A 24,040-nucleotide genomic window follows, 5' to 3' on the forward strand; every position below is an offset into this window, starting at 1 on the left:
TCCTGCTCTCACCGCGCCGCTGAGGCGTCCTGCTCTCACCGCGCCGCTGAGGCGTCCTGCTCTCACCGCGCCGCTGAGGCGTCCTGCTCTCACCGCGCCGCTGAGGCGTCCTGCTCTCACCGCGCCGCTGAGGCGTCCTGCTCTCACCGCGCCGCTGAGGCGTCCTGCTCTCACCGCGCCGCTGAGGCGTCCTGCTCTCACCGCGCCGCTGAGGCGTCCTGCTCTCACCGCGCCACTAAAGCGTGCTGCTCTCACCGCGCCTCCCTGGCGCCCCCTGCACTCACCGCGCCTCTCTGGCGCCCTGCTCTCACCGCGCCTCCCTGGCGCCCTGCTCTACCCGCACTGCCCTGGCTGCCTGAACTCTATGGGCCGCCCCGGCCGCTTGAACTTGGTGGGCCTCCCTGGCCATTCGAACTTTGTGGGCCACCATGGCCTCCTGAACTTTTTGTTTTCCTCGTTCCTCCCTTGTTTACCCCTCCCTTGTCTGTACCTTCTTTGTCTGTCCCTCCCGTGCCCCCCTGGTCTGTCCCTCCCGTGCCCCCCTGGTCTGTCCCTCCCGTGCCCCCCTGGTCTGTCCCTCCCGTCCCTAGTGGAGCGTCTGGTAGCCGCTCCTTAAGGAGGGGGTAATGTCACATGCCTGTCCTGTCTTGTGTGCACTTGTGGGTTTTGTTATGTTGAGCATGTGCTCGTGTCCCTGTCAGTTCCCTCCCCCTTGTTATCTGATTATTGGTTAATTTGCCCCACCTGTTCTCCCTCATTATCTGCCTTGTTTGTTCCCTTTATAATCTCCTTGTGTTTGTCAGTTTGTGTTGGATCCTTGTGTAATGTCTGCGTCTTCCGTCCTCCCCGTGATTCTGTTGGTTTGTTTAAGTTTGTATTTATATTATTCTATTATGTGTTTTTCCCCCTTGTGGGTTGTTGTTTTGAGTTTATGTTTTATTTTATAATAAATGATCATTTTCTGCACTTGAGCCCTCGCACCCTTTTCCATTGTATGTGACGTGACATGAACCTGATGACATGTGATTAACCTGATAATGTTGCAATTAGTTACAAGGTACCAGATTTGGAGGGCAAACCCAATCTGACAGCGCTTGATATTCAGATCAAGAATCTTCGTGATAAAACCATGGCCAGTGTCAAAGAGGCAGCCATTCGCATGAGGGAGGAGGCTGTAGATGTTAGAGCCACAATGGCTGATATTGAGGACTGGCTGGAGCGACTACAGCAGATCACAGAGGAGGTTTGACACTCCCTCATTAGACACTAATCTAATTCTATTGAATGCTTTTAAGAGTTTGTAAGCAGAATAGAATGGTGTACACCCATGTGCATATCATGAAATTAATCATTAATGTGCATAATCATTTTACATTTGTTTAAATTCACAACACAGCCTCAGAACAGTATGCCTGATGTCATCATATGGATGCTGAGAGGGGAGAAGCGTGTGGCCTATGCCCGTGTACCAGCCAATCAGGTGCTCTTCTCCACCCACAGCGAGCAAGCCGCCGGCAGGTACTGCGGCAGGACGCAAACCATCTTCATGCAGGTAGAAAGGATCCTTTAGTTGACACATGTCCATGACTTCAGGTTTATGTGTGTGCATATATGTGTGTATATATGTACACTCTAAAAAATTCTGGGTAAAAAACAACCCAATGTTGGGTCAAATATGGACTAACCCAGCAATTGGGTTGCTTTAACCCAGCGATTGGGTTGTCTTAAGCAAATATTTGACCCAACATGGGGTTAAAACAACCCAACATTTTTTTAGAGTGTATGTGATATTCACAAATTGTCAAAAAATGCAAGCCTTCCAGTGAACATAGTTGGTTATGTCTTAAATGAGTGTAATAAATTAAAGAAATCGCATATGTACAGAATTTATCATTATATGGGATCCGTGCATTCTGTCTTAAAGTGACAGCAGCCTAATATGTCTGCTGTTGTCTGTTTTATTATGTTGAGTGCTCTTGACTGAATATCTTTTGTAACTTTAATTAGGATTAATCTGTTTCATCTATACAGTGAAGACTATGCAGTGCTGTTTTAAATTTTTGTAGATGTACTGTAAGAAAAAAGGTGTAGCTATGTGTTTGACAACATTGTTGTGAATTATATCTTATTTGTAAAGCTTAAGCTTAAAAGCCTTTGAATAACTTTATAAAATTAATTTAGATGAAATCAAGAGAGTATTGTGTAAGAGATAGTGTTAATGGAGATACAGACAATGCCAGTTTAAATCCAGCTCACATTTCCCAATACTGTTTTTTAGTACCCAATGGACAAAAATAAAGGTCTCAAGATCCCTGTACAGCTGCGTGTGAACATGTGGCTGGGTCTGTCTGCACATGAGAAGAAGTTCAACAGCTTCGCAGAAGGCACATTCAGTGTGTATGCAGAGATGGTTAGTAAAAGTGGATACTGAAGTGAAACATCTAGTACGGTAACAATGAAATATCTGTTGCATGGAACTTCCCCTAGCAACGTTATAAACCTCCTTTCCTGTGTTAGTATGAGAACCAGGCTCAGGTTTTTGGAAAGTGGGGGACCACGGGACTAGTTGGTCGGCACAAGTTTTCAGATGTGACGGGAAAGGTGAAACTGAAACAGGAACGCTTCATGCCGCCCCGGAGCTGGGAGTGGGAAGGAGACTGGTTCATTGACCCCGAGCGTTGGTGAGCTGAGGATAACTGCAAAATATACAATTTGATATATATGAATGCTTGTTTTGTATATGATTATTTCTGTTGGTATGATTAGCGTGGTTATCAAGGTTTTCTTCTTAGTAAAAATGTAGCTTAAATTACATTGCAAAAAGTATTTATTCCTATTTTGTCTTTTTAAAAGTATTTCTAATTTTAAAGATTAATTTATTTGATCAAAAATTATGTAAATTTATGACTTAATACAATAAAAACAGTTGAAATAATATTATAATATTAATAATACATTTTTTGCAGTTTTCTGTTTGAATATATTTTCAAATGTAATTTATTAATATGATGGCAAAGCTGAATTTTCATCAATGTAATTAGTGACTATGTGGAATAAGTAAAGAGGAATAGAGTCTATTCAGCTGTCTTGACTAGCACACAATCAGAGGAAACTGTGGTAGCTTGGCATACAGCTGTAGTTGGCCCTGCTCTAACATAAGCATAGTCTCTCTGCCAAGCTCTCTCTGCTCTGTGTTTATATTGTCAGCTAATTTTTCATTCTCTAGGGCCTCTTAAACTGACCCCACTCCCTACCATACTCATGCCATGGCCTTGGCTTACTGTTTGTTTGTGTGTTTTGTGTGTGTTATAAATAAACGTGTTGTTAAAGCCCCACCTGTGTGCTTGACTCAGTCTGCTTACAGAGGCTGATGCAGGGCACTCTGAATTCACTGATGAGGTCTACCAAAATGAAACTCGCTTCCCTGGTGGAGAATGGAAACCTGCCAGTGAAACTTTCACTGATGTGGTGAGAGAACAAGCAGAGCACAAGTGAAAAAGACCAACATTGAATGTCACATCCAGCATGTTCACATTTGAGTTTTTAATAGTTTGAATTTTGAATATAGTATGGAAATTTGAAGCGTGTAATTTTACACACCTTTGGCCACATACAAAATTCACAACTACAACATCTCTCATTTAGATCAATAGGTGGTAACTCTATGGATGGTGCAGGTTTTGAAAAGAGTAATTCACCAGTAATGAAAATTCTGTCATTAGTGGCTCATCCCAATTTCAAACCCAATTTATGATTTTCTTGCCTCTTTGGAAAACAAAGGGTTTGTTTTTGGTCACCCTTTATAATATAAAAAAGTAATGACTGGAACTGCAAAATAAATGTACCTAAAAACATTTTCCATAAAACCATATGTGACACCTTATGATAGCTTTATAATATATGATGATGTTGGTTAAGTTGTTTAGTTCATGAGATAAGCAGTGATCTAATTAGAATGATCTGGTTTTCAAGTTCAGTTTATTTACTCATTGATCAGTTTGCAGCTGTTCACCAGTTAGTGGAAGATTATTCAGCAAATAATGTCAATTTTAGTTTGTTCATCACAAGCTAGTGTATTGTATGGCTTCAGAAGACTATTTCTATTATACTTTTATGGTGTACTTGAAATCATTCTAAATGTCAAAACGGTTAGTGATTGTCATATTTGGAGAAACATGAGGGTGTGTAAATGAGGATGAAATTATAATTTTAGGGTAAATGACCTCTTTAAGTATTGAATGATGGGATTTGTTCTATGCAGAATGGAGAGAAGGCCCAGAAACCTGACGAGATTGAGTGTCCCCCAGGATGGATTTGGGAAGATGACTGGAATTTTGACAGCAACAGGGCAGTGGATGAGAAAGGTCAGGAATTATGACTCATGGGATTATTACCATTGCATTATACACATAGTGATGAGCTTTGATTTAACGCAGTTTGTGTGTAATGCATATTTCCAGTAAGGGTTTAAAAAATGGAAAATACAATTTCAGATTTTTTTCCCCAGCAAGGATGCATTAAATTGATCCAAAGCACAACTGTTTTCTACATTGGAAAACAAATTAAAAATCTTGAGCCCCAAATCAGCATATTACAATAATTTCTGAATGATCATATAACACTGAAGACTGGAGTAATGATGCTGAAAATTCAAATTTCAAAATGACAGATTTTAAATACATTTTTAAATATTTAATTTTTTTTATTAAAATAATTTTTAATTGTAATAATATTTCACAGTATTACTTTGTCGAATGTATTTTTGGCCAGATAAATGCAGCCTTGGTAAGCAAGAAGAGATTTCTTTCAATAGTAAACTTAACTAAACTTTTGAATGGTAATGTATATCATTCAAATATATGCACTAATATGTCACATATTATGTGTCATGCATTATCATGAGTTTTCATTAGGTGAAGCATACCTTACATGTGGGAGCTGATTCCAGAACTTTAACATATTTTTTATTGGATCTCAGGATGGGAATATGGTGTCACCATTCCTCCTGATGATAAGCCCAGGTCCTGGGTTGCTGCTGAGAAAATGTACCACATCCATCGCAGGAAAAGACTGGTCCGACCTCGCAGGAAGATATCAGACACTCCCACTGTAGAGGTGAGAATGCCTCACTACCATTACTTTCTGATTTGTTAACTTGCACTGTTGCCTTGTACTGCAGCTGAACTTAACTTCTGATTGAGGATTAGTGAAAATCATTAGTCAGATATTGTCCGTAATATGCATAATCACTGTTTTGACAACAGAAGAAAGACTTGGGTGATGGCTGGGAATACTCGTCTCTGATTGGCTGGAAGTTCCACAGGAAGGAGCGTTCCTCAGACACATTCCGCCGCAGACGCTGGAGGAGGAAAATGGCACCATCTGAACGTGTGGGAGCATCTGCTATCTTTAATCTGGAAGGGGCTTTGGTTAGTCCATTTCTTCTCTTGAATGATTGTCAGAAACAAAAGTAGATGTTTGAAATAGGCTTTATTTTGGTTAGGGGACAACATCTATTTGTCTCTGACACAGGATTAAAAGGATTGTTGTGTTTTGGGACTGTTCCTGTGGTTATAGTTTGATGTCTGAGAAAGATTACAAATGACCAGACATAAATTTAAAGAAGCTTTTGAGCTTTTTAAAAACTTGCTTATATTTCTTTGCTGTTAGGGAATAGATGACGAGGAGAAAGGCAGCAAAAAGGACACGGCTAAAATCTTTGGTGCCAACACACCCACTGTGTTTTGCAGATTTGACAGTGAGTAATGTTTATTCATGCCTGCTGATTAAAGGACTCCTTCTAAATTCCTTACTCTGATTATATCTCTGAGACTAACACACCCCTCCCTTTCCCGACAATCTGCACAAACAAAACAAAACAACAACAAGAAAAGACAGCAAGCCAATAGAAATTCTGAACGGTGCTGATTAATGGCATTATTATACAAAATTCAACAGGAAGAGGAAGCACCAAACAATTAGCATGCCAGAATTTCCATGGAAACTATTTGAGTGTTTTAAATGGTTTCACATCCGTTCACAAGTTCAGGGTTGGTAAGCATGTTTTAAGGCTGCATTTAAACTTAGAGTAAAAACAGGAAAAAATATTTATTCCTGTGATGGTAAAGCTACATTTTCAGCAGCCATTACTCCAGTCTTCAGTCACACCTCATACGATCTTTTAGAAATCATTTTAATATGCTGTTTCACCCAAATAAAAAAATCACCCAATTCTCCATGTGTCTCAACAGAGTCATTCATCTACCATCTCAGAGTCTACGTCTATCAAGCCAAAAACCTTATTCCAATGGACAAAGACAGCTTTTCTGGTGAGGGTTTTTTCCATCTAATATGAATGCAGTTCATTACCTCACTGAGGTTATGCACGTGTTTTTTAATAAATGACCCTTTGCATGGTGTTTTCACAGATCCCTACGTGCATGTGTCTTTCTTACATGTAAGCAAGACCACAGAAGTCATTAAGTCCAGTCTCAACCCCACATGGGACCAAACCCTCATTTTTGATGACATTGAAATCTACGGAGACCCTCAGACCATCGCTCATAACCCGCCCAATATCGTTCTGGAAGTTTATGATAGTGACCAAGTGGTATGACTCTCTGTTAATCCAAACTCAGGTCTGCATGGAATCTGCAAAAAGCACTGCTGACTGTTGAGTGATTTCAATGATGTTTTAATCTTGATCCGTGGATGTGTTGCAGGGGAAGGATGAGGCAATGGGCAGGTGCACGTGTCCTCCAGTAGTGAAGCTAAACCCTGCCACCCCATTAACACCTAAACTCCTTTGGTTTCCCATCACCATGAAGGGACGGAGTGCAGGAGAAATGCTGGTAGCAGCTGAGCTCTTGCAAAAAGATAAGGTTGTTTTAATTCTTATATAACATTTGTTATTATTTTAATAATTTATTAACCAATAGAAAGTATATATGTATTAACAGATAAAGCAAAATAAATGTAAAACTTTAATTATTAGATAAAGTGTTTATTGAAATACTTTGAATATGTATATATATACATATATATATATATATATATATATATATATATATATATATATATATATATATATATATATATATATATATATATATATATATATATATATATATTTTATATTATATATATATATATAAATAACATTTATATCTTTTTTATAAATCTTAAATATATATATATATATATATATATATATATATATATATATATATATATACATATATAATTTTGTACTAATTTTTTTTTCTTATATAGTAAACCTAAACAAATAAGGTTATTGGAATACTTTAGAACAAAATGTTTTAATAGTCAGACTACTTGCCGTCACCTGTCCTCAAAAAGTTACTCATTTGAATACAGTTTGTATCATATTTGTTGGTGTGTCGTCTTAACCACACTACCATTATCATTTGCTTATCCGTTATTTTGTTCATTGATGACCTCAGGCAAATGATGTTAACATGCCCCTGGTCCCACCTCGAAGAAGTGAGAATCTGTACATGGTTCCTCAGGGGATCAGGCCTGTGGTGCAGCTCACTGCAATTGAGGTAATGCAGTCATCCTTATGAATAATGTGTTTAAACCAAAAAGAATTACCCCCAGTGTCTCATACTGTGTGTTTTGACAGGTCCTGGCCTGGGGTTTAAGAAACATGAAGACGTATCAGTTGGCCACAGTGTCTTCCCCTAGCCTTATTGTTGAATGTGGAGGGCAGGTTGTTCAGACTGCCATCATCAAGAACATCAAGAAAAATCCCAACTTCCCTGGATCTGTCATGTTCCTCAAAGTGGTATAGCACCTCCTAAAATTAAAGACATGGATTTTGCTAACCAACAAAAATGAAAACATACTGCTGAAATGTCTGTGTATACAAAACAAATGATCCCGCATCTCACATGAACAAGTTGAGACATCACTACTGCTGTTGAATTTTGATGCATATCTCATCCCATGCTCTTTGTTCTTAGGAAATTTCAGATTATATTTACAAATGAAAAAATGCCATTTTCCCATAGAACTAGAATACGACTTTAGGGACACTTTAGAGTGGGCTCTTTTGACATGGGTCAGTAAACGACCACACCTTAGCAACCATCTAGCAACTACCCAGTACACTATAGCAACCCAGAACAGCCGCAGTGAGATTTGCATGAGCAAGCACCACTTACAATTTCTTTAGAATCTTGCTACAATCTTGTTTTTAAAAGACCATGTGCCCCCTGAGTCTAGATTATAGATTACTTTTGCTCAGCTTCTAGATTTAAGTGTTTTTCGATCCTAATGCATACAGTGGAAATAAAAATACAAAAACCATTACTAAGTAGCTGTGTTTGTAAATTAAGCTTTGTTGGTTTTGGAGAAGCAGAATCCTAACAATGTGTCTCTCTCTTCAGCTTCTTCCTAAAGATGAGATGTACACTCCACCCATTGTGCTCAAAGTTATTGACCACAGGCCCTTTGGTCGGAAACCAGTCGTTGGACAGTGTACTATAAACTCCCTGGAGGAGTTCAGATGTGATCCTTACATAGGCACCACCGAGGTGGCTATGTCTGCCAAGGGTAAATTCTTATAAATATAAATCTACATAAATAATACATTTTTATATGTACACAAAATAGAATCAATAATATCAATATCAACATATATTGTATATACAGTATGTGTGTGTTTGTGATAGATGCTGTTGTATTTTATTGGCTTTTTACTGTACAAAACTGACTTTCTACTGTTCTATCTAATCTAAAGAAGAGTAGTTTATAAATATAAATGAAAATAATAATATTTGTTTTGTTTATGTTCTTCATGTCAGTTGATTTTCAGTCTCGGTTATACTGTAATTATTTAATCATGTATACTGTCTGTGTCTCAGTGGCCATGATGACAGCAGCTCCCAGAGATGTCATCATTGATATGGGAGACAGAATGCCCAGCCCTTCAAAACAGGTAAAGTGAACAGATGTGCATTTTGTCTTATTTTTAAACTTTATAATAATTAGTTTATCTCCTTTCCTTTTGCTACCCCTTCGTGTTTTCCCGACTGCCAAATAAATAGCATTCTGTCATTATATAACAGTCTTGAAACTAAGCTGTTTTGGTGCAAAATAGCTGCAGACAGATTGTTACAGCCTCTTTAACAAGAAAACTCACATATATTATACCACAACCTATTGTAGGAAGAGGACACAGTGGACTGGTGGAGTAAATTCTATGCCTCCATTAACGAGCTTGAAAAGTGTGGCCCTTATCTCCAGAAGGGATATGACACCTTAACAGTAAGTTGACTTGCCCGCTCTTACCATCCTGTGTGGATTTTTGCATCCTGCTAATGTTTCAAAGATAAGGTATGACTATTGTTATGTGACTGAACGGTGTTAAAAGTATGTCTTTTTTTCAGGTCTATGACACTGAGCTTGAGACGGTTCCAGAATTCAGAGGGCTAACAGACTTCTGCAATACATTTAAATTGCAGAGGGGTAAAATGGAGGATGAGGAGGAAGACCCCTCTGTAGTGGGAGAGTTCAAGGCAAGTCTGTGCCAGTCAGCTATTCACAGAGCTTCCTTTACTTTTGAATTGATCAGCTTTTTATAAGGGGTGGCGGTTTTCTTGTAACTAAATATATAGGCTGCTTACACAAAGGTTGTTGGTTCAGTCCAAGTAGGGGAGACTTTTAAAGACTATCAATCCCGCCCTATCACTATTGTGACCTTGTGCAAGGCATTTAATCTCGAGAGAGAATTGTTCACCCACTGGTGTAAAGTATAATGCAATAATAAAAATATTTTGAAAGCATGTGCTACAAATTCTGGGATTCTGGACAAGTTCCAGTGGGTAAAAGACCTTGACCAAAAAACAACAATTACAGAGTAAGAGTATGCATTATATTAGGCTGCCATCTAGTGGTTGACATGTAACTAACCAAGCTTATTTTACTTAATGATCTGCATTTGCAGGGGTCGTTTCGAGTGTATCCCTTGTCAGATGACCCAAACGTCTCAGACCCACCTCGGCAGTTTAGGGAGCTGCCTGAGAGCTGTCCTCAGGAGTGCCTGGTCAGAATCTACATCATACGCGGCATTGACCTGCAGCCCAAAGACAACAATGGCATGGTGAGCCAATTCACAAGTTAATGTAAAGATTTTGATGGTTGAGGTTAGGTCAAATTTGACATCTTTTTGATGGTGAGTTTTTGATGTGTCTCATTTACATATCCTTTCTTTCTGAAGTGTGATCCATACATAAAGATTTCTCTGGGGAAGAAAATGATCGATGACAGGGATCACTACAAACCAAACACTCTAAACCCAGATTTTGGAAGGTGAGAATACGAACAGTGAAGCATTTACCTACATATAATTGTGTATTTCTGATTTTGAAGAAAACTATTTTAATATATGTTCACAGAGTATTTGAACTGAACTGCTACATTCCACAAGACAAGGACTTGAAGATTTCCATCTATGACTATGACCTGCTCAGCTCTGATGAAAAGGTTGGGGAAACCATCATAGACCTTGAGAATCGACTTCTTTCTCGGTTTGGCTCACATTGTGGGATCCCAAAATCCTACTGTGTGTAAGTGGTTATTTTACTTGCGGCCATTTTTCATAACAGTTTTAAAGTGCCATAACCTAGACATAGTCATGTACTCGGTGCTATTTGAAATACTATATGTTTTGAATACTATAGATCTGGGGTGAACCAGTGGAGGGACCAGCAAAAACCATCTCAGATCCTACAGAATTTGGCCAGGCTGAGAGGAATTCCTGCTCCTCATATTGCAGATGATGGCAGTTTCCTGTCTTTTGGAGGACGAGAGTACAGACTAGATGAACTGGGTATGCTTATTTAAACCATTAAACCTTTTCTGGACTTCAACATCATGCTCATAAACCACTGTTCAAAAGTTTGGGGTCAAGTAAGATGGTTTTTTTTTAAAGCATTTAATACTTTTATTTAGCAAGGATGTATTAAATTGAACAAAAGGGACAGCAAAGACATTTATAATGTACAAAAGATTTCCATTTCAAAAGAAAGCTGTTCTCTTGAAATTTCTGTTCATCAAATAATCCAGATTTTTTTTTTATCATGGTTTACACAAAATTAAGCAATTTTTAACATTTTCAACCATATGAATACGGTTTAGCCTGAGGTGGAAAACCGACTAAAGAAACAAAACAGAACATGACTATAATCTATGAAACTAAACAAGACATAAGACATACACTATCTGAATATGATCTTAAGAAACCCATTATGGTAGTAAATAAAGGTACATTGTTGTTACTACAGTTTTACCTGAATCAGCACAAAAGTATACAATGTATATTGCATTTCTACTTTGGTGTGGAACTTGCAGCAACATATTGCTAAATAAGCATTTTATTATACAGTAAATAAGTGATGACAAGTCAAATTGATATTCCTTTGCGTATAGAGGCCAATAAAAGCATCCACCAACACTTGGGCCCACCTAAGGAGCGAATCTGCTTGCATGTGTTGAGGAGGCAAGGCCTTGTCCCAGAGCATGTGGAGACCAGGACCTTGTACAGCTCTTACCAGCCCACTCTCTCTCAAGTCAGTCTCCACATCCTCAGATTTTTGAATACGTACTCAACTTTGTAGTACCGTCTGTGTCACTTATGTTTATTTTGTCTTTGCAGGGCAAACTCCAGATGTGGGTTGAAATATTCCCCAAAAATCTTGGTATTCCAGGACCACCTTCTGTCATCTCTCCTCGCAAACCTAAAAAGTACCATCTATTCTTCCTCACATCTAGTAAAACTACTATGTGTGTTTGCTGTTCTAATGTGTCCCCTTACACTGAAGGTATTTCCTGCGAGCCATCATTTGGAATACGACTGAAGTCATCCTGGATGAAACCAGCATCACAGGAGAAAACATGAGTGACATCTATGTGAAAGGGTAATAGGCTGATGATTATATTAGCATAATATTTTTTGGAGTAAGTAATTTGTACTGTGTAATCACTGTGACATGCATTAATGAATTAACACACTGCCGTTCAAAAAGCGTATACTTTTATTTAGAAAGGATGCATTCAGTTGATCAAACCTGACAGTAAAGACATTTATTATGTTACAAAATATTAATATTTTAAATAAATTATCTTTAAACATTTACATTTAGAGAAAATGTTTGACATATTATTTTCCATTCAATTTATTCCTTATATTGTCTTTAAGTGATCTTAAAAAGGTCTTACATTTTTTAAATTGATAAAACCTGCAGAACACTGAATATAAAAATAATACACAATTTATTTACAGTATATTTATTTATATGTATTTAACAGTTGGATGCCAGGTATGGAGGAGGACAAGCAGAAAACTGACGTCCATTACAGGTCTCTAGATGGAGATGGAAATTTCAACTGGAGATTTATCTTTGGCTTTGATTATTTGCCAGCAGAACAGTTGTGTCTTGTGTCTACAAAGGTTAGTGGTTTGGAAAAGTGTAACTCAATTTTATATTAAGTGTTTTCATTCATTGATAGTCAAAATTAACCCTGTTTTTTCTTCTTTCTTTTTCTTCTCATTTTCAGGAGCACTTCTGGAGTCTTGACAAAACCGAGTTCAGGATCCCTCCTAAACTGACCATTCAAATCTGGGACAATGACAAATTCTCCCTGGATGATTACTTAGGTGAATGCTCTTGTTCAAATCTACATATGCACCCACCAATTTAATCTTTCTCTTTTTGGAGTGTATGCATTGTTTTGGGTTTCTTAGGAATGTTGACAGTAAAAATTATTTTAGTTTTTTGGGATTCTGCTTGATTACTGCTTTCTTAAACAGGCACGGTGGAGCTGGATATGCTTCACCTCATCCCTCCAGCTAAGACCCCTGAAAAGTGCTCTCTAAGCATGCTAACAAAAACAGGCAAGAACTTCGCACCTACATCACTCTTCTCCCAGAAATCAGTGAGAGGCTGGTGGCCTTGTGCCATGGAGGAAGATGGCAAAAAAATCCTGACTGTGAGTGAAGCTTAATTGCTAGCATATAGATATGACATTGTGCATATTGTATATGCCCTGTACAAACGGCAAACACCGTTCTCTTTGTGGCATTAGGGTAAAGTAGAGATGACACTGGAAGTGGTGGAAGAGAACGAGGCAGACGAGAGGCCAGCTGGGAAAGGAAGAGATGAACCTAACATGAACCCCAAACTAGATTCTCCAAAGTATGAGAATGTCAATGTTTGGCCATTCAGTATAATTTTTGATTAGATGATGTGAGTATTAATACTGTATGTTTTAATGTATGTAAACAGCCGTCCAGATACGTCCTTCCTTTGGTTCACAAATCCATGCAAGACCATGAAGTTCATCATATGGCGCAGATACAAATGGCTCTTTATTGGACTCATTATTCTAATACTGGTGATCCTGTTTCTTGGAATCCTCTTGTATTCCTTCCCTGTAAGTAAATTATTAAATATTTTTAACTAAAAATATGATTTGCATTTTCTGAAACTGCCCTTTTTTCTTCCAGAATTACATTTCCATGAAAATTGTGAAGCCGTTTTAAACCTGCAACAGGACACACAATCAATGGAGAAACAGCAGCAACGTTTTCCCCTATTTTTTTCTCTCTAACAATACTTGAATGTATAACATACTCCAAGGGCTATTCTTTTTTTATAGACAACACTGGGTTGGCATAGTACAATGCTGCTAGAAGATGCACTATATTTGTTTGATTTCACTACTTTTTTTGTATATGCATAAAGGTTGAAAGTAATTATTGTATTTACACAGTGCATTGTTGAAGGTGGCATTTACAACCAGATTTTAAGCACTAAATTCAGATGTATCTGCTCCTTTGTTGTTCATTCCTCATTAAAACTGATTTCTTGTATTCTTTTAAAAACTGTAATGCTGTTATCTTGCGTTCAGATACCAAACATAATATAAGCATTAATAATTGCATTGATAATGTATGATTCATAATAATGAATTTAATTCTAACTAACTAAATATTACACTATATTGCCAAAGTATTGGGACACCCCTCCAAATCATTGAATTCAGGTGTTCCAATCACTTCCATGGCCAAAGGGGTATAAAATCAGTCAGACTGCTTTAACAAACATTTGTGAAAGACTGGTTACTCTCAGGAGCTCAGTGAATTCAAGTGAGGTACTTGCCACCTGTGCAATGTCCATTTGTGAAATTTCCTCATTACTAAATATTTCACTGTCACCTGTTAGTGGTATTATAACGAAGTGGAAGAAATCGGGAACAACAGCAACTCAGCCACGAAGTGGTAGGCCACATAAAATCACAGAGCTGGGTTTGCGCATGTTGAGGTGCACAGAATTCGCCAACTTTCTGCAGAGTCAATAGCTACAGATCTTCAAACTTTGTATGACCTTCAGATAAGCTCAAGAACAGTGTTTAGAGAGCCCAATAGAATGGGTTTCCATGGCTGAGCTGCTCCATCTATGCCTTACATCATCGAGTGCAATGTAAAGCGTTGTATGCAGTGTTGTAAAGCACACTGCCACTGGACTCTAGAGCAGTGGAGACGTGTTCTCTGGGCTGATAAATCACGCTTCTCTGCCTGGCAATCCAATGGACAAGTCTGAGCTTGGTGGTTGTCAGGAGAACGGTATTTGCCTGTTTGCCTTGTGCCAAGTGTAAAATTTGGTGATGGGGTAGTTTTTAAGGAGTTGGGCGTGGCTCTGTAGTTCTAGTGAAAGGAACTCTTAATGCTTCAGCATACCAAGAAATTTTGGCCAGTTTCATGCTCCCAACTTTGTGCTGAGATTCCTGAGGCTTTTAAAAACTTCCAGCCTGGTTCATTACTCAAAACCGGAATCATGGGTAAGACTGCCGACCTGACTGCTGTCCAGAAGGCCATCATTGACACCCTCAAGCGAGAGGGTAAGAAACAGAAAGAAATTTCTGAATGAATAGGCTGTTCCCAGAGTGCTGTATCAAAGCACCTCAGTGGGAAGTCTGTGGGAAGGAAAAAGTGTGGCAAAAAAACGCTGCACAACGAGAAGAGGTGACCGGACCCTGAGGAAGATTGTGGAGAAGGACCGATTCCAGACCTTGGGGGACCTGAGGAAGCAGTGGACTGAGTCTGGAGTAGAAACACCCAGAGCCACCGTGCACAGGCGTGTGCAGGAAATGGGCTACAGGTGCCACATTCCCCAGGTCAAGCCACTTTTGAACCAGAAACAGCGGCAGAAGCGCCTGAGAAGCAGCACTGCTCAGTTGCTCAGTGGTCCAAAGTACTTTTTTCGGATGAAAGCAAATTTTGCATGTCATTCAGAAATCAAGGTGCCAGAGTCTGGAGGAAGACTGGGGAGAAGGAAATGCCAAAATGTCCAAAAAGTCCAGTGTCAAGTACCCACAGTCAGTGATGGTCTGGGGTGCCATGTCAGCTGCTGGTGTTGGTCCACTGTGTTTTATCAAGGGCAGGGTCAATGCAGCTAGCTATCAGGAGATTTTGATAGCTGACTTTGAGAATTTGGAGCACTCCATGCTTCCATCTGCAGAAAAGCTTTATGGAGATGAAGATTTTGTTTTTTTTAGCACGACCTGGCACCTGCTCACAGTGCCAAAACCACTGGTAAATGGTTTACTGACCATGGTATTACTGTGCTCAATTGGCCTGCCAACTCTCCTGACCTGAACCCCATAGAGAATCTGTGAGATATTGTGAAGAGAAAGTTGAGAGACGCAAGACCCAACACTCTGGATGAGCTTAAGGCCGCTATCGAAGCATCCTGGGCCTCCATAACACCTCAGCAGTGCCAAAGCAGTCATTTCTGCAAAAGGATTCCTGACCAAGTATTGAGTGCATAACTAAACATAATTATTTGAAGGTTGACTTTTTTAAAATTAAAAACATTTTTCTTTTATTGGTCGTATGAAATATGCTAATTTTTTGAGATAGGAATTTTGGATTTTCATGAGCATGCCAAAATCATCAGTATTAAAAATAATAAAAGACCTGAAATATTTCAGTTGGTGTGAAATAAATCTAAAATATATGAAAGTTTAATTTTTATCATTACATTATGGAAAATAATGAACTTTCATCACAATATGCTAAATTTTTGAGAAGGACCTGTAGTGTATGAGCTGGTCTATTTTCTATTTGTTTTATACATAGACAGTAAAAGGTTTTATACGAGCGTTGCAATTTAAAAATTGACGGAAGGTGGCGCGGTGCGCTACTGCTCGAGGAAACAATGTCCACCACCATGTGTTTTTGCTCTAAAATTAAATATATATCCATTTAAAATAAAATTATAAGAAAAAGAAAGAAAAAGAAAAAGATACGGAGAGACAGAGAGACTAAGATCCCGTTGGAAAAAAAAACTGCTTTCTTTCAATCACGTGACAAGAATCTACCCAATCAGCAGCAAACTTTACGACCCGGAACTGAACTGATACCTCCTCCTTCACCAGTCCGTTTTTAATTTGACTTCACTGTCGTTCTTGGATAGTGTGGTAAAAGCAGCCAACCTTTGCATAAATAAGGGCAGCTTTCCCGTCTGTTGAAAAAGATATCGAATATGTGTGCACAGCGATACGAAGACAAAGAAGAGTGCAAGTATGATGGTTTGATGCGTGATCAAAGCGAACAATCTGACAGTAAAGCAGCCTGTCTTGTATACATATATTACCACGAAGTAGTATTGCTGTTTTTCTAGCAATTATGACGCAGGCTGCTTTTAATGTAAATGTGTGCTGTTGATTTCAAGGCTTCAGCTATCTAATGACGAGTGTGTGTTTTAGCGTTGATTTCAGTTATTGGTGTTATTATGAAATCTGATAAGGAATAACGTTATATGGATATATAGAAGCACAGAATAATACGATTTATTCCAGGCTGATATAGGCTATTATTATTTATTAGCCTATAAATCCATGCAAAAAACTGACCTTTCTTTTGTTATCACTCGGCTAGCTTAGCCATTCACAACAAAAGAATAAACCTGGTGATTATGAACCTTATTTATTCACACAATGTATCTGTGAAAGCAAACCAATATGTCATCTGCACTAATTTAGAATTTAATGCCATTGTATATATTAGGCTTTTTCAACTAGGCCTGCTTGATTATCGCAAAAAACAACATTTTTTTTTATTAATATTTAATTAGGAGTATGCGATATTTGTTTGGATATAAAGTTGCTATGACATCAAAATACTAGATACCAGTGAGATTCAAAATGTCAAATTTTTAATCCGAAGCATATATTAAAACCTTTACATAAACTTAAATTTGATTAACAAATGGAAAATAGACTGCCTCACTTTTTACAATAACTCCAGTAAACTGCCATTTGAAACGTCAGCTTTCTTGTTTTGCAGCAGTCCTTCCATTATTCTTGTTTTTTCAGTTGTAATTTTTTGTAGGTTTTTTTTTTTTTTTTTGTCTTTCTCAGTAGAGATGTAACTATAACATTTATTTTCAGTTCTAAGTTTCACTTTTCTTTTTACAGCAAGTAGTCTGGCTGGAAGTGTGCTCACGGTGAATATGGATCCAGAACTGAACAGGTAAGTTGTTTTATTTTTAATTAGGTAAAAATGTTTTATTATGAAGTGTTTAAAGCATTTTCATCTGTTTCCATTGTCAGCCATGAGGGTGACGTTGTGACAAAGTCTGAAGATACAGGAAGCGATCTTCCGAAGGCCTTTGAGAGTGAAATAAAGGAAAGTGATCAGGCAGCTGTGGATAATAAGCTGTGTGAAATAAAAACAAGTTGTAAGGACCCGAATGGTGATCTGGTGGACCAGATACAGTCCTCTGTGCCCAACTGTTGCATGGACTCAGAGGCCATTGCTGATGGAGATGCAACCAGTAGTGAGGATGCAAGCGGTCAGACAAAGCCAAAGAACGGTGGACAGGCATTTGAACCAACCCCATCAGATGCTAACCTGGGCAAGCTGACTTGCACGTCTACAGAGAGCTCAGAGACTAAATTGAACTTATCTGTAAATATAAGTGGCACACCTATTATAGATGTGGAGATGAGTCCAGCATTTGAAGCACCTCTGCCCAGCAATTCTGAGGAAGATGCTCCTGCCTGCTCTTACTTGCAGAAGTCCTGTTCAGGAGTTGGCCCAGTAGTGGAGCCTAAACCCTCAAGCCCCAGTTCAGAAGCTGTAGAGAATGTCACAAACGAATCTACAGTAGAACCCATGGAAACGGAGGATACAGAGGGGCACAACTCTGGTGCTGGGGCTTTTCTTCCTGAAAATGGTGATAAGATTGAGTCTGAAAGTAACCAGGCACAGGCGTCTTCTTCAGAAAGGTATTGTGATTTTGGGAATATTCCTGTGTATTTTCTCATTGGAGATTAGTTTTGAAATTAAATATATCTACTAGGGATGCACCAATATTAAAACAATGTTACTGATCATTATTTTTCTATACTGGCTGATATTGAATTTCTATACTCTTTTGTTGAAATAGATCATTAAAACCACTAAAAATGAAATGCAGTAAAATTGTAATATTGTGAAATATTATATTTTAAAATGAAATTATATTTCAGTACATTTTAAATTGCAATTTAAATATGTGATGGCAAAGCTGAATTTTCATCATCATTATTCCAGTCTTCAGTGTCACATGATCCTTCAGAAATCAATCTGTGCTGATTTGCTGCTCAAGAAACATCTCTTCTTATTTTTATTATTCTTATTTTTATAATTATTTTGACACCAAACTTTTAAATGGTTGCCTACATTTAATAATGTTTTTAAATTACTAGTGTTTTTAAAGTGGCAATCTAAATGTAAAAATAGGCTACATTACATTGCACAATTAAATATCCAATATTGCCTGATATAAATCCAATTACCGATATCACTAAAATTAACTGACATTATGAATTAAACAGGATGACAATAATAATGCAATTATATTTTAACTATTACAATGCTATAAATTATAACAATACATGTAACAGCATTTGTTGGATGTCTAGTAAGCAAGTGTCAGCGGAGCAGAAAGAACTGGAATGTCTCGGGACCCCAGTAGAGGAGCTTCGAAGAATGCCTCAGTGTGGACAGTCCCTGCCATACCTCAGGGCAACATACAATCACAAAATACTCATCAGGGTAAGCCACGTTGCTCTTCACAGCACTCTGCAGTGACACTGGGATGTTCTCGGCCAGTGCCCAAGGGCTTCCTGTCAGTTTGAGTCTAATGCCGCTGTGGATGTCCAAGCAGCTCTACGCTTTACACAACATAGAACTCAGTGTTTTGATGTTTCATTGAAATGATTTGAAGTGGGTTGATAGTACTTAAATTGTCCTTACAGAAACATTTTTTTTTTTTTTTACTTTAGATTTTACGTCACAAGCATTTGAATCTGTTGCAGACTTTTTCTTTTAGAGGCAACCAATGAAAGCAAAATAATAATTAAAAAAAACCTTTGTTTTAAAATATCCAAATGACATACTGACCTGATTAAATAATTATTTTAAGTGATTACAAGGTGAAATTAATTGGTAAATACCTATTCTCTCTCTGATCTGGTTTATAGACAGACCTGCTCAAAGAAGGACAAGTCCCATATCCATATCCAGGCGTATTTGATGATTTCTGGAATGATGTGACTGTAAAGATGCCTTGTTCAGAAAAGAACCTGTTTCCTGTGGAGAATGAGGTAATGCCTTTTTTTGTTAATTGGTGCCATTCAGAAAATGAATTGGGGTGTAATTTGAGAAATGATATAGATTTTACTCTCTTTATGAACGTGGACTCTTGTTGAAATGCTAATACTGTTTATTAACTTTAATGTAAAATTATTGTTTGACATGATTGATTGTACTGTACTGTTTAAACGTTTGAGGTTGGAGGAAGTCCTCAATAACAGTAACATTGTGAAATACATATTATAATTTAAATGAGTGTTTGATATATTTTAAAATATAATTTATTCCTATGATGGCAGAGCTGAATTTTCCAGTCGTTACTCCAGTTTCCAGTGTCACATGGTCCTTCAGAAATCATTCTAATATGTTAATTTATTTAAAAAAATATAATAATTCTTACTGACCCCAAACTTTGATGAGGATAGTGTATATGTGATGATGTGTATGTGTCTTTTTTTCAGAATGTAAGTCGATGGGATTTGATTTGCACTGCTTTGAGAAGAGAATTCAAATATTCATTTGAGATTATGGTAGGTTTTATTTATTGAAAACTTAATGAAATGAACTGTCAGATGTAAACATGTGTTGGTGTAATTCCTAAATATAAGAGTTGTGCTAAACGAGTAAGTGAATCCCACCAGAGGGTGGCAGGATTACTCCAAGATGTAAAGCATGCTTGTTCTTGGTTGCCTCTAGTTGTCTTGTTAATGTTATAGTTTGACCAAATTGTAGAATGAACTCATTGATTTCCCTTTCCTAGATATTTAAAGCATCTAAAAATTAGATTTTTGATTTTAATGCTTAATATTTAAAAAATCAAACATAAATGTTTTAACTGTCATAATCTTGCAGGATGCAATATTGAGTTACAACACATCGCATGCTAAAAGATGGGACTTCACAGCTTTGAACCTTCTCTGCGATAAGGTAAGGAATACTTTTGTGTGTGTGTGTGTGTGTGTGTGTGTGTGTGTATGTGTGTGTGGGTGGGTGGGTGTTAAAGATAAACAAAAACTTGTTAGTGTCCATTTGTCGGTTTGATTTGTGCCGAAATTTCATCATGTTTTAATGTACAAAGCATTTGACTTCCCCATCTGGATGTAGTTCAAAGCATCCCAAACAATGTGCATGCAGATGGTTGATTTGCATTTGATGTGTCATTAGTGGAAATGAAATCAGAAAGTAATTAATTAAATCTACAACTTGCACAAACCACTAATCAGTTTAAACAAACTGTACATGCACAAATAATGAGTAACTCAGTTTTACATTATGCTTGCACAGTAAAACACAATTCAATGATAAAGCCAGATTAATTGGATTATCTACTAGGGCTTAAAAAATCAAACAAAAAAACTTTAAGTATGTGTCAAGTGGCCCCAGTTGGTTTCATTTCATTATAAATTTTTGACTATCTATATAATAACCGCAGCTGCCATAAAATGACATTTGTGGCGTTAATGAAGGGAGCATCCTGAAGTCTGATTTCTTGTAGTGTGTCAGAGTGAGAGCCAGAAAGGTCCCATGATACTAAAAAATGTTCCATCATTGTTTAGTCTGAGTGGTTTGAATTTACTGGCACACTAAAGGCATTACGCTCTTCAGTCAAAGAGAAGACGCAGGTTAGCCTCCAAGTGGATACGCACCAAGCAGTCCGCGTCTGCCCCTTCTGCTTCCTCATCCCCGGGGATCTCTTTGCATCCAGCAGTAGTCAATTAAGACAGAGGTGGGCACTCAGCATAACGAGCGGCAGCTGGCACAGGAAGGCCAGGGAGATGAGGGTCCTGTTTACTGCAAATAAACACACTCAACAGATGGACCACAGTCTTCCACATAGCCAGAAAGCTGGTCTTGATGGTTGCTCTAATAGGGAAATGACTTAAAGGGTTAGTTCACCCAAAAATGAAAATTATTTCATTAATTACTCACCCTCATGTCGTTGGACACCCATAAAGCCTTCGTTCATCTTCGGAACACAAATTAAGATATTTTTGTTGGAAGCTGATGGCTGAGAAAGGCTTCAGATAGGCCTCCATTGACATTTAGTACATTCCCACTCACAAAACGTTGTTACAAAGTCCATTTCACTACAGTGGCTGTACAATAATTTAACGAAGAGACGAGAATTTGTTTTTGTATGCAAAAAATTCAAAATAATGACTATCTGACAAGTTTTTGTCTTCCGTGTAGGTCTCGAACGTTAACTCACGCGATAGCTGCGCTCCTCCTCGCTTCTGGGTCATGTGTCCGAACGGCGGATCTGCGTCATATTCTCGCGCATGCGTCGAGTTCACGTCAATAACTTGGCGGAGAAAGTTGTTATTTAGATTTTTGTGCGCACAAAAATTATTTTCGTCGCATTGTAGAGTTATTGTACAGCCACTGTAGTGATATGGACTTTGTATCGATGTTTTTAGTGCCTTTATGGGTCTTGTGAGTGGGAATGTACTGAATGCCAGTGGAGGCCTATCTGACGCCTTTTGTGTTCCAAAGATGAAGAAAGGTCTTACGGGTGTCCAATGACATATTGGTAATTAGTTAAATAATTTTCATTTTGGGGTGAACTAACCCTTTAAGAACGCTTGAGGTTGAGTGAACTTATTCCACAAAGAGCTTTAACTGTGGCCCTTTTGCCCTGTCCCACACTTGCGGTCTTTGCACTTGACCACTTGTCTACTTGCATGACGTATATCCTGTATTTGTCCTGAATGTTCAAGTAGGCGTAAAAACTGCAAGTGTGTAAATAACTTTTGATTACCCGATGGGACACGCTTATAGTGTTGCAAAAAAGGCAAGTGTTTACAGAGCTTTTTCTTATTTTCAATACTTTGCATTTTAAAATAAACTTCTAAATTTTTGTTCAGTAGGCAATCTAACTAACAGAAGACACCTTTTTAAAATTGTGGTGCTTCTAATTAAGTGATAAAAAGCAGTTGCAAATGTTGTACAAAATGCACATAGCCTACTCAGCTTTGCACCAGTAAAATGTACAACTTTGGCCAGGTTTCACAGACAGGGCTGAGATTAAGCCAGGATTAGACCTTAGTTCAATTAGGGCATTCATCTTCAGACAAAATGATGGCAGTGACAAATTTTAAGATATGCCAGTGCAAGCTGCTTTAAATTAAAACACCTCAAACTTGCATTTTAGTGTGAGATTAGGCTTAAACCTTGTCTGTGAAATTTGGGGTTAATGTTTTACTTCAAATATATATATAATATCTAATTAATTTAATTTGCAGTACAACATTTTCTTTTTTACAATCCCGCATTTCGGGGTATGTGAGTTCCCGAACATAATTCTTGATGGCATTTTTAAGACATGGGACATTTATAAGCTCTCAAGTGGCCAAGGCTGGGTATTAGGAGGACAAGACATTGGGCAGTTTTCCTCCACAGTACTTGTTCTTGGCAATATTGGCTAACTTTGTACATCAGTTTGCATTTTTGTCAAACTGTGTAGGTACAGAAGAAGAATTCGACATCGGTCATTTTGTTTGAGTCAAGTACACCTGCACGTGTCGCTCTGCCCGCTCTGATTGGCTCATAGTCATACATAATAGAAAATGTGTTCGTAGCTGGTGTAGGACGGGGTATATGTCGTTCAAATATATTTGAGTTTGAAGAGCTGTGCAGTTTCACAAAGCCTTCATTATAATGCAGGGATGAATAAAGAACATTAGCCTGTATCTCGCAGTAGTTTTGTTAAATTAAGCTGGTCTTTAGGCTAACACACGAACAACCCCACAACATTTAATCAAAAATGTATTGATTTATCCACAGCAGGAGGGTCAGGTCTGAATTATGAATTAAAGGATTCATATCCCCATAGAATGAGAAAGGAAATGAAAGATACATCAGAATCATTTTCATTTAAATAATATGGCAATAAACACTTATAGTTACAGGTGTTATTGATTTTTATAAGCCATGTCGGGTACAGAGTTGTATGATAACTAAATGACACTGCAGGCTAAGGTGGCTGCCATGTTAATTTAATGTTCAACCTTCACTTCATTCCTTGGCTCCTTGTTATTTTAAAGTAAAGAAACCTTCTCCGAGACCCACTGATGTATAACCAGACCTGGTCATACTCAATTCTAGGCAGAATATGAGTCTGAAACTGCTTCATTGGGCTGTGATTATGGGGCGTGTTTCAACCGAACCAGGATAGACCTACAACTAATCAGAGCAACGAAGCGACGTCAACAGAGCTGAACTGCACTGTGTTTTGCCAAGTCCGCATTTTTTTCTTCTTCCGCGGGTTGTTTTCTATGTCCGCGGGTTGAAGTGACTATTATGTGATATATAGTCCCATGAGTGCGAATTTTAGCAGGCAACCTTGCCAAAATAACACATTTTACCCCCCAA

At 38.1% G+C, this 24,040-nt stretch overlaps 2 protein-coding genes across 2 annotated transcripts in view; both read left to right on the top strand.

Annotated features, from left to right (window-relative positions):
- The window catches only part of myofl (myoferlin like), a 30,493-nt gene extending 16,584 nt beyond the window's left edge, over nt 1-13,909 (top strand). The window contains exons 23-53 of the mRNA XM_067422038.1: nt 1,051-1,243; nt 1,397-1,552; nt 2,279-2,410; nt 2,518-2,681; nt 3,354-3,468; nt 4,262-4,364; nt 4,979-5,115; nt 5,265-5,429; nt 5,671-5,758; nt 6,252-6,329; nt 6,429-6,610; nt 6,723-6,881; nt 7,464-7,565; nt 7,646-7,807; nt 8,412-8,577; nt 8,889-8,962; nt 9,193-9,291; nt 9,414-9,542; nt 9,971-10,126; nt 10,244-10,335; nt 10,422-10,592; nt 10,707-10,855; nt 11,455-11,594; nt 11,681-11,769; nt 11,847-11,942; nt 12,334-12,475; nt 12,583-12,682; nt 12,836-13,014; nt 13,111-13,220; nt 13,311-13,458; nt 13,532-13,909. Of these exons, the coding sequence (XP_067278139.1) occupies nt 1,051-1,243; nt 1,397-1,552; nt 2,279-2,410; nt 2,518-2,681; nt 3,354-3,468; nt 4,262-4,364; nt 4,979-5,115; nt 5,265-5,429; nt 5,671-5,758; nt 6,252-6,329; nt 6,429-6,610; nt 6,723-6,881; nt 7,464-7,565; nt 7,646-7,807; nt 8,412-8,577; nt 8,889-8,962; nt 9,193-9,291; nt 9,414-9,542; nt 9,971-10,126; nt 10,244-10,335; nt 10,422-10,592; nt 10,707-10,855; nt 11,455-11,594; nt 11,681-11,769; nt 11,847-11,942; nt 12,334-12,475; nt 12,583-12,682; nt 12,836-13,014; nt 13,111-13,220; nt 13,311-13,458; nt 13,532-13,567 (4,012 nt within the window). The 3' untranslated portion in view covers nt 13,568-13,909. The remainder of the gene's footprint in view (nt 1-1,050; nt 1,244-1,396; nt 1,553-2,278; nt 2,411-2,517; nt 2,682-3,353; nt 3,469-4,261; nt 4,365-4,978; nt 5,116-5,264; nt 5,430-5,670; nt 5,759-6,251; nt 6,330-6,428; nt 6,611-6,722; nt 6,882-7,463; nt 7,566-7,645; nt 7,808-8,411; nt 8,578-8,888; nt 8,963-9,192; nt 9,292-9,413; nt 9,543-9,970; nt 10,127-10,243; nt 10,336-10,421; nt 10,593-10,706; nt 10,856-11,454; nt 11,595-11,680; nt 11,770-11,846; nt 11,943-12,333; nt 12,476-12,582; nt 12,683-12,835; nt 13,015-13,110; nt 13,221-13,310; nt 13,459-13,531) is intronic.
- A 2,516-nt stretch (nt 13,910-16,425) lies between these two features.
- The window catches only part of parga (poly (ADP-ribose) glycohydrolase a), a 41,995-nt gene continuing 34,380 nt past the window's right edge, over nt 16,426-24,040 (top strand). The window contains exons 1-7 of the mRNA XM_067422039.1: nt 16,426-16,609; nt 17,506-17,560; nt 17,641-18,318; nt 18,997-19,129; nt 19,558-19,680; nt 20,131-20,199; nt 20,522-20,596. Coding sequence (XP_067278140.1) covers nt 17,541-17,560; nt 17,641-18,318; nt 18,997-19,129; nt 19,558-19,680; nt 20,131-20,199; nt 20,522-20,596 — 1,098 coding nt within the window. The 5' untranslated portion in view covers nt 16,426-16,609; nt 17,506-17,540. The remainder of the gene's footprint in view (nt 16,610-17,505; nt 17,561-17,640; nt 18,319-18,996; nt 19,130-19,557; nt 19,681-20,130; nt 20,200-20,521; nt 20,597-24,040) is intronic.

The sequence above is a fragment of the Pseudorasbora parva genome, chromosome 17 (genome assembly GCF_024679245.1).
Source record: "Pseudorasbora parva isolate DD20220531a chromosome 17, ASM2467924v1, whole genome shotgun sequence".
NCBI lineage: Eukaryota > Metazoa > Chordata > Actinopteri > Cypriniformes > Gobionidae > Pseudorasbora > Pseudorasbora parva.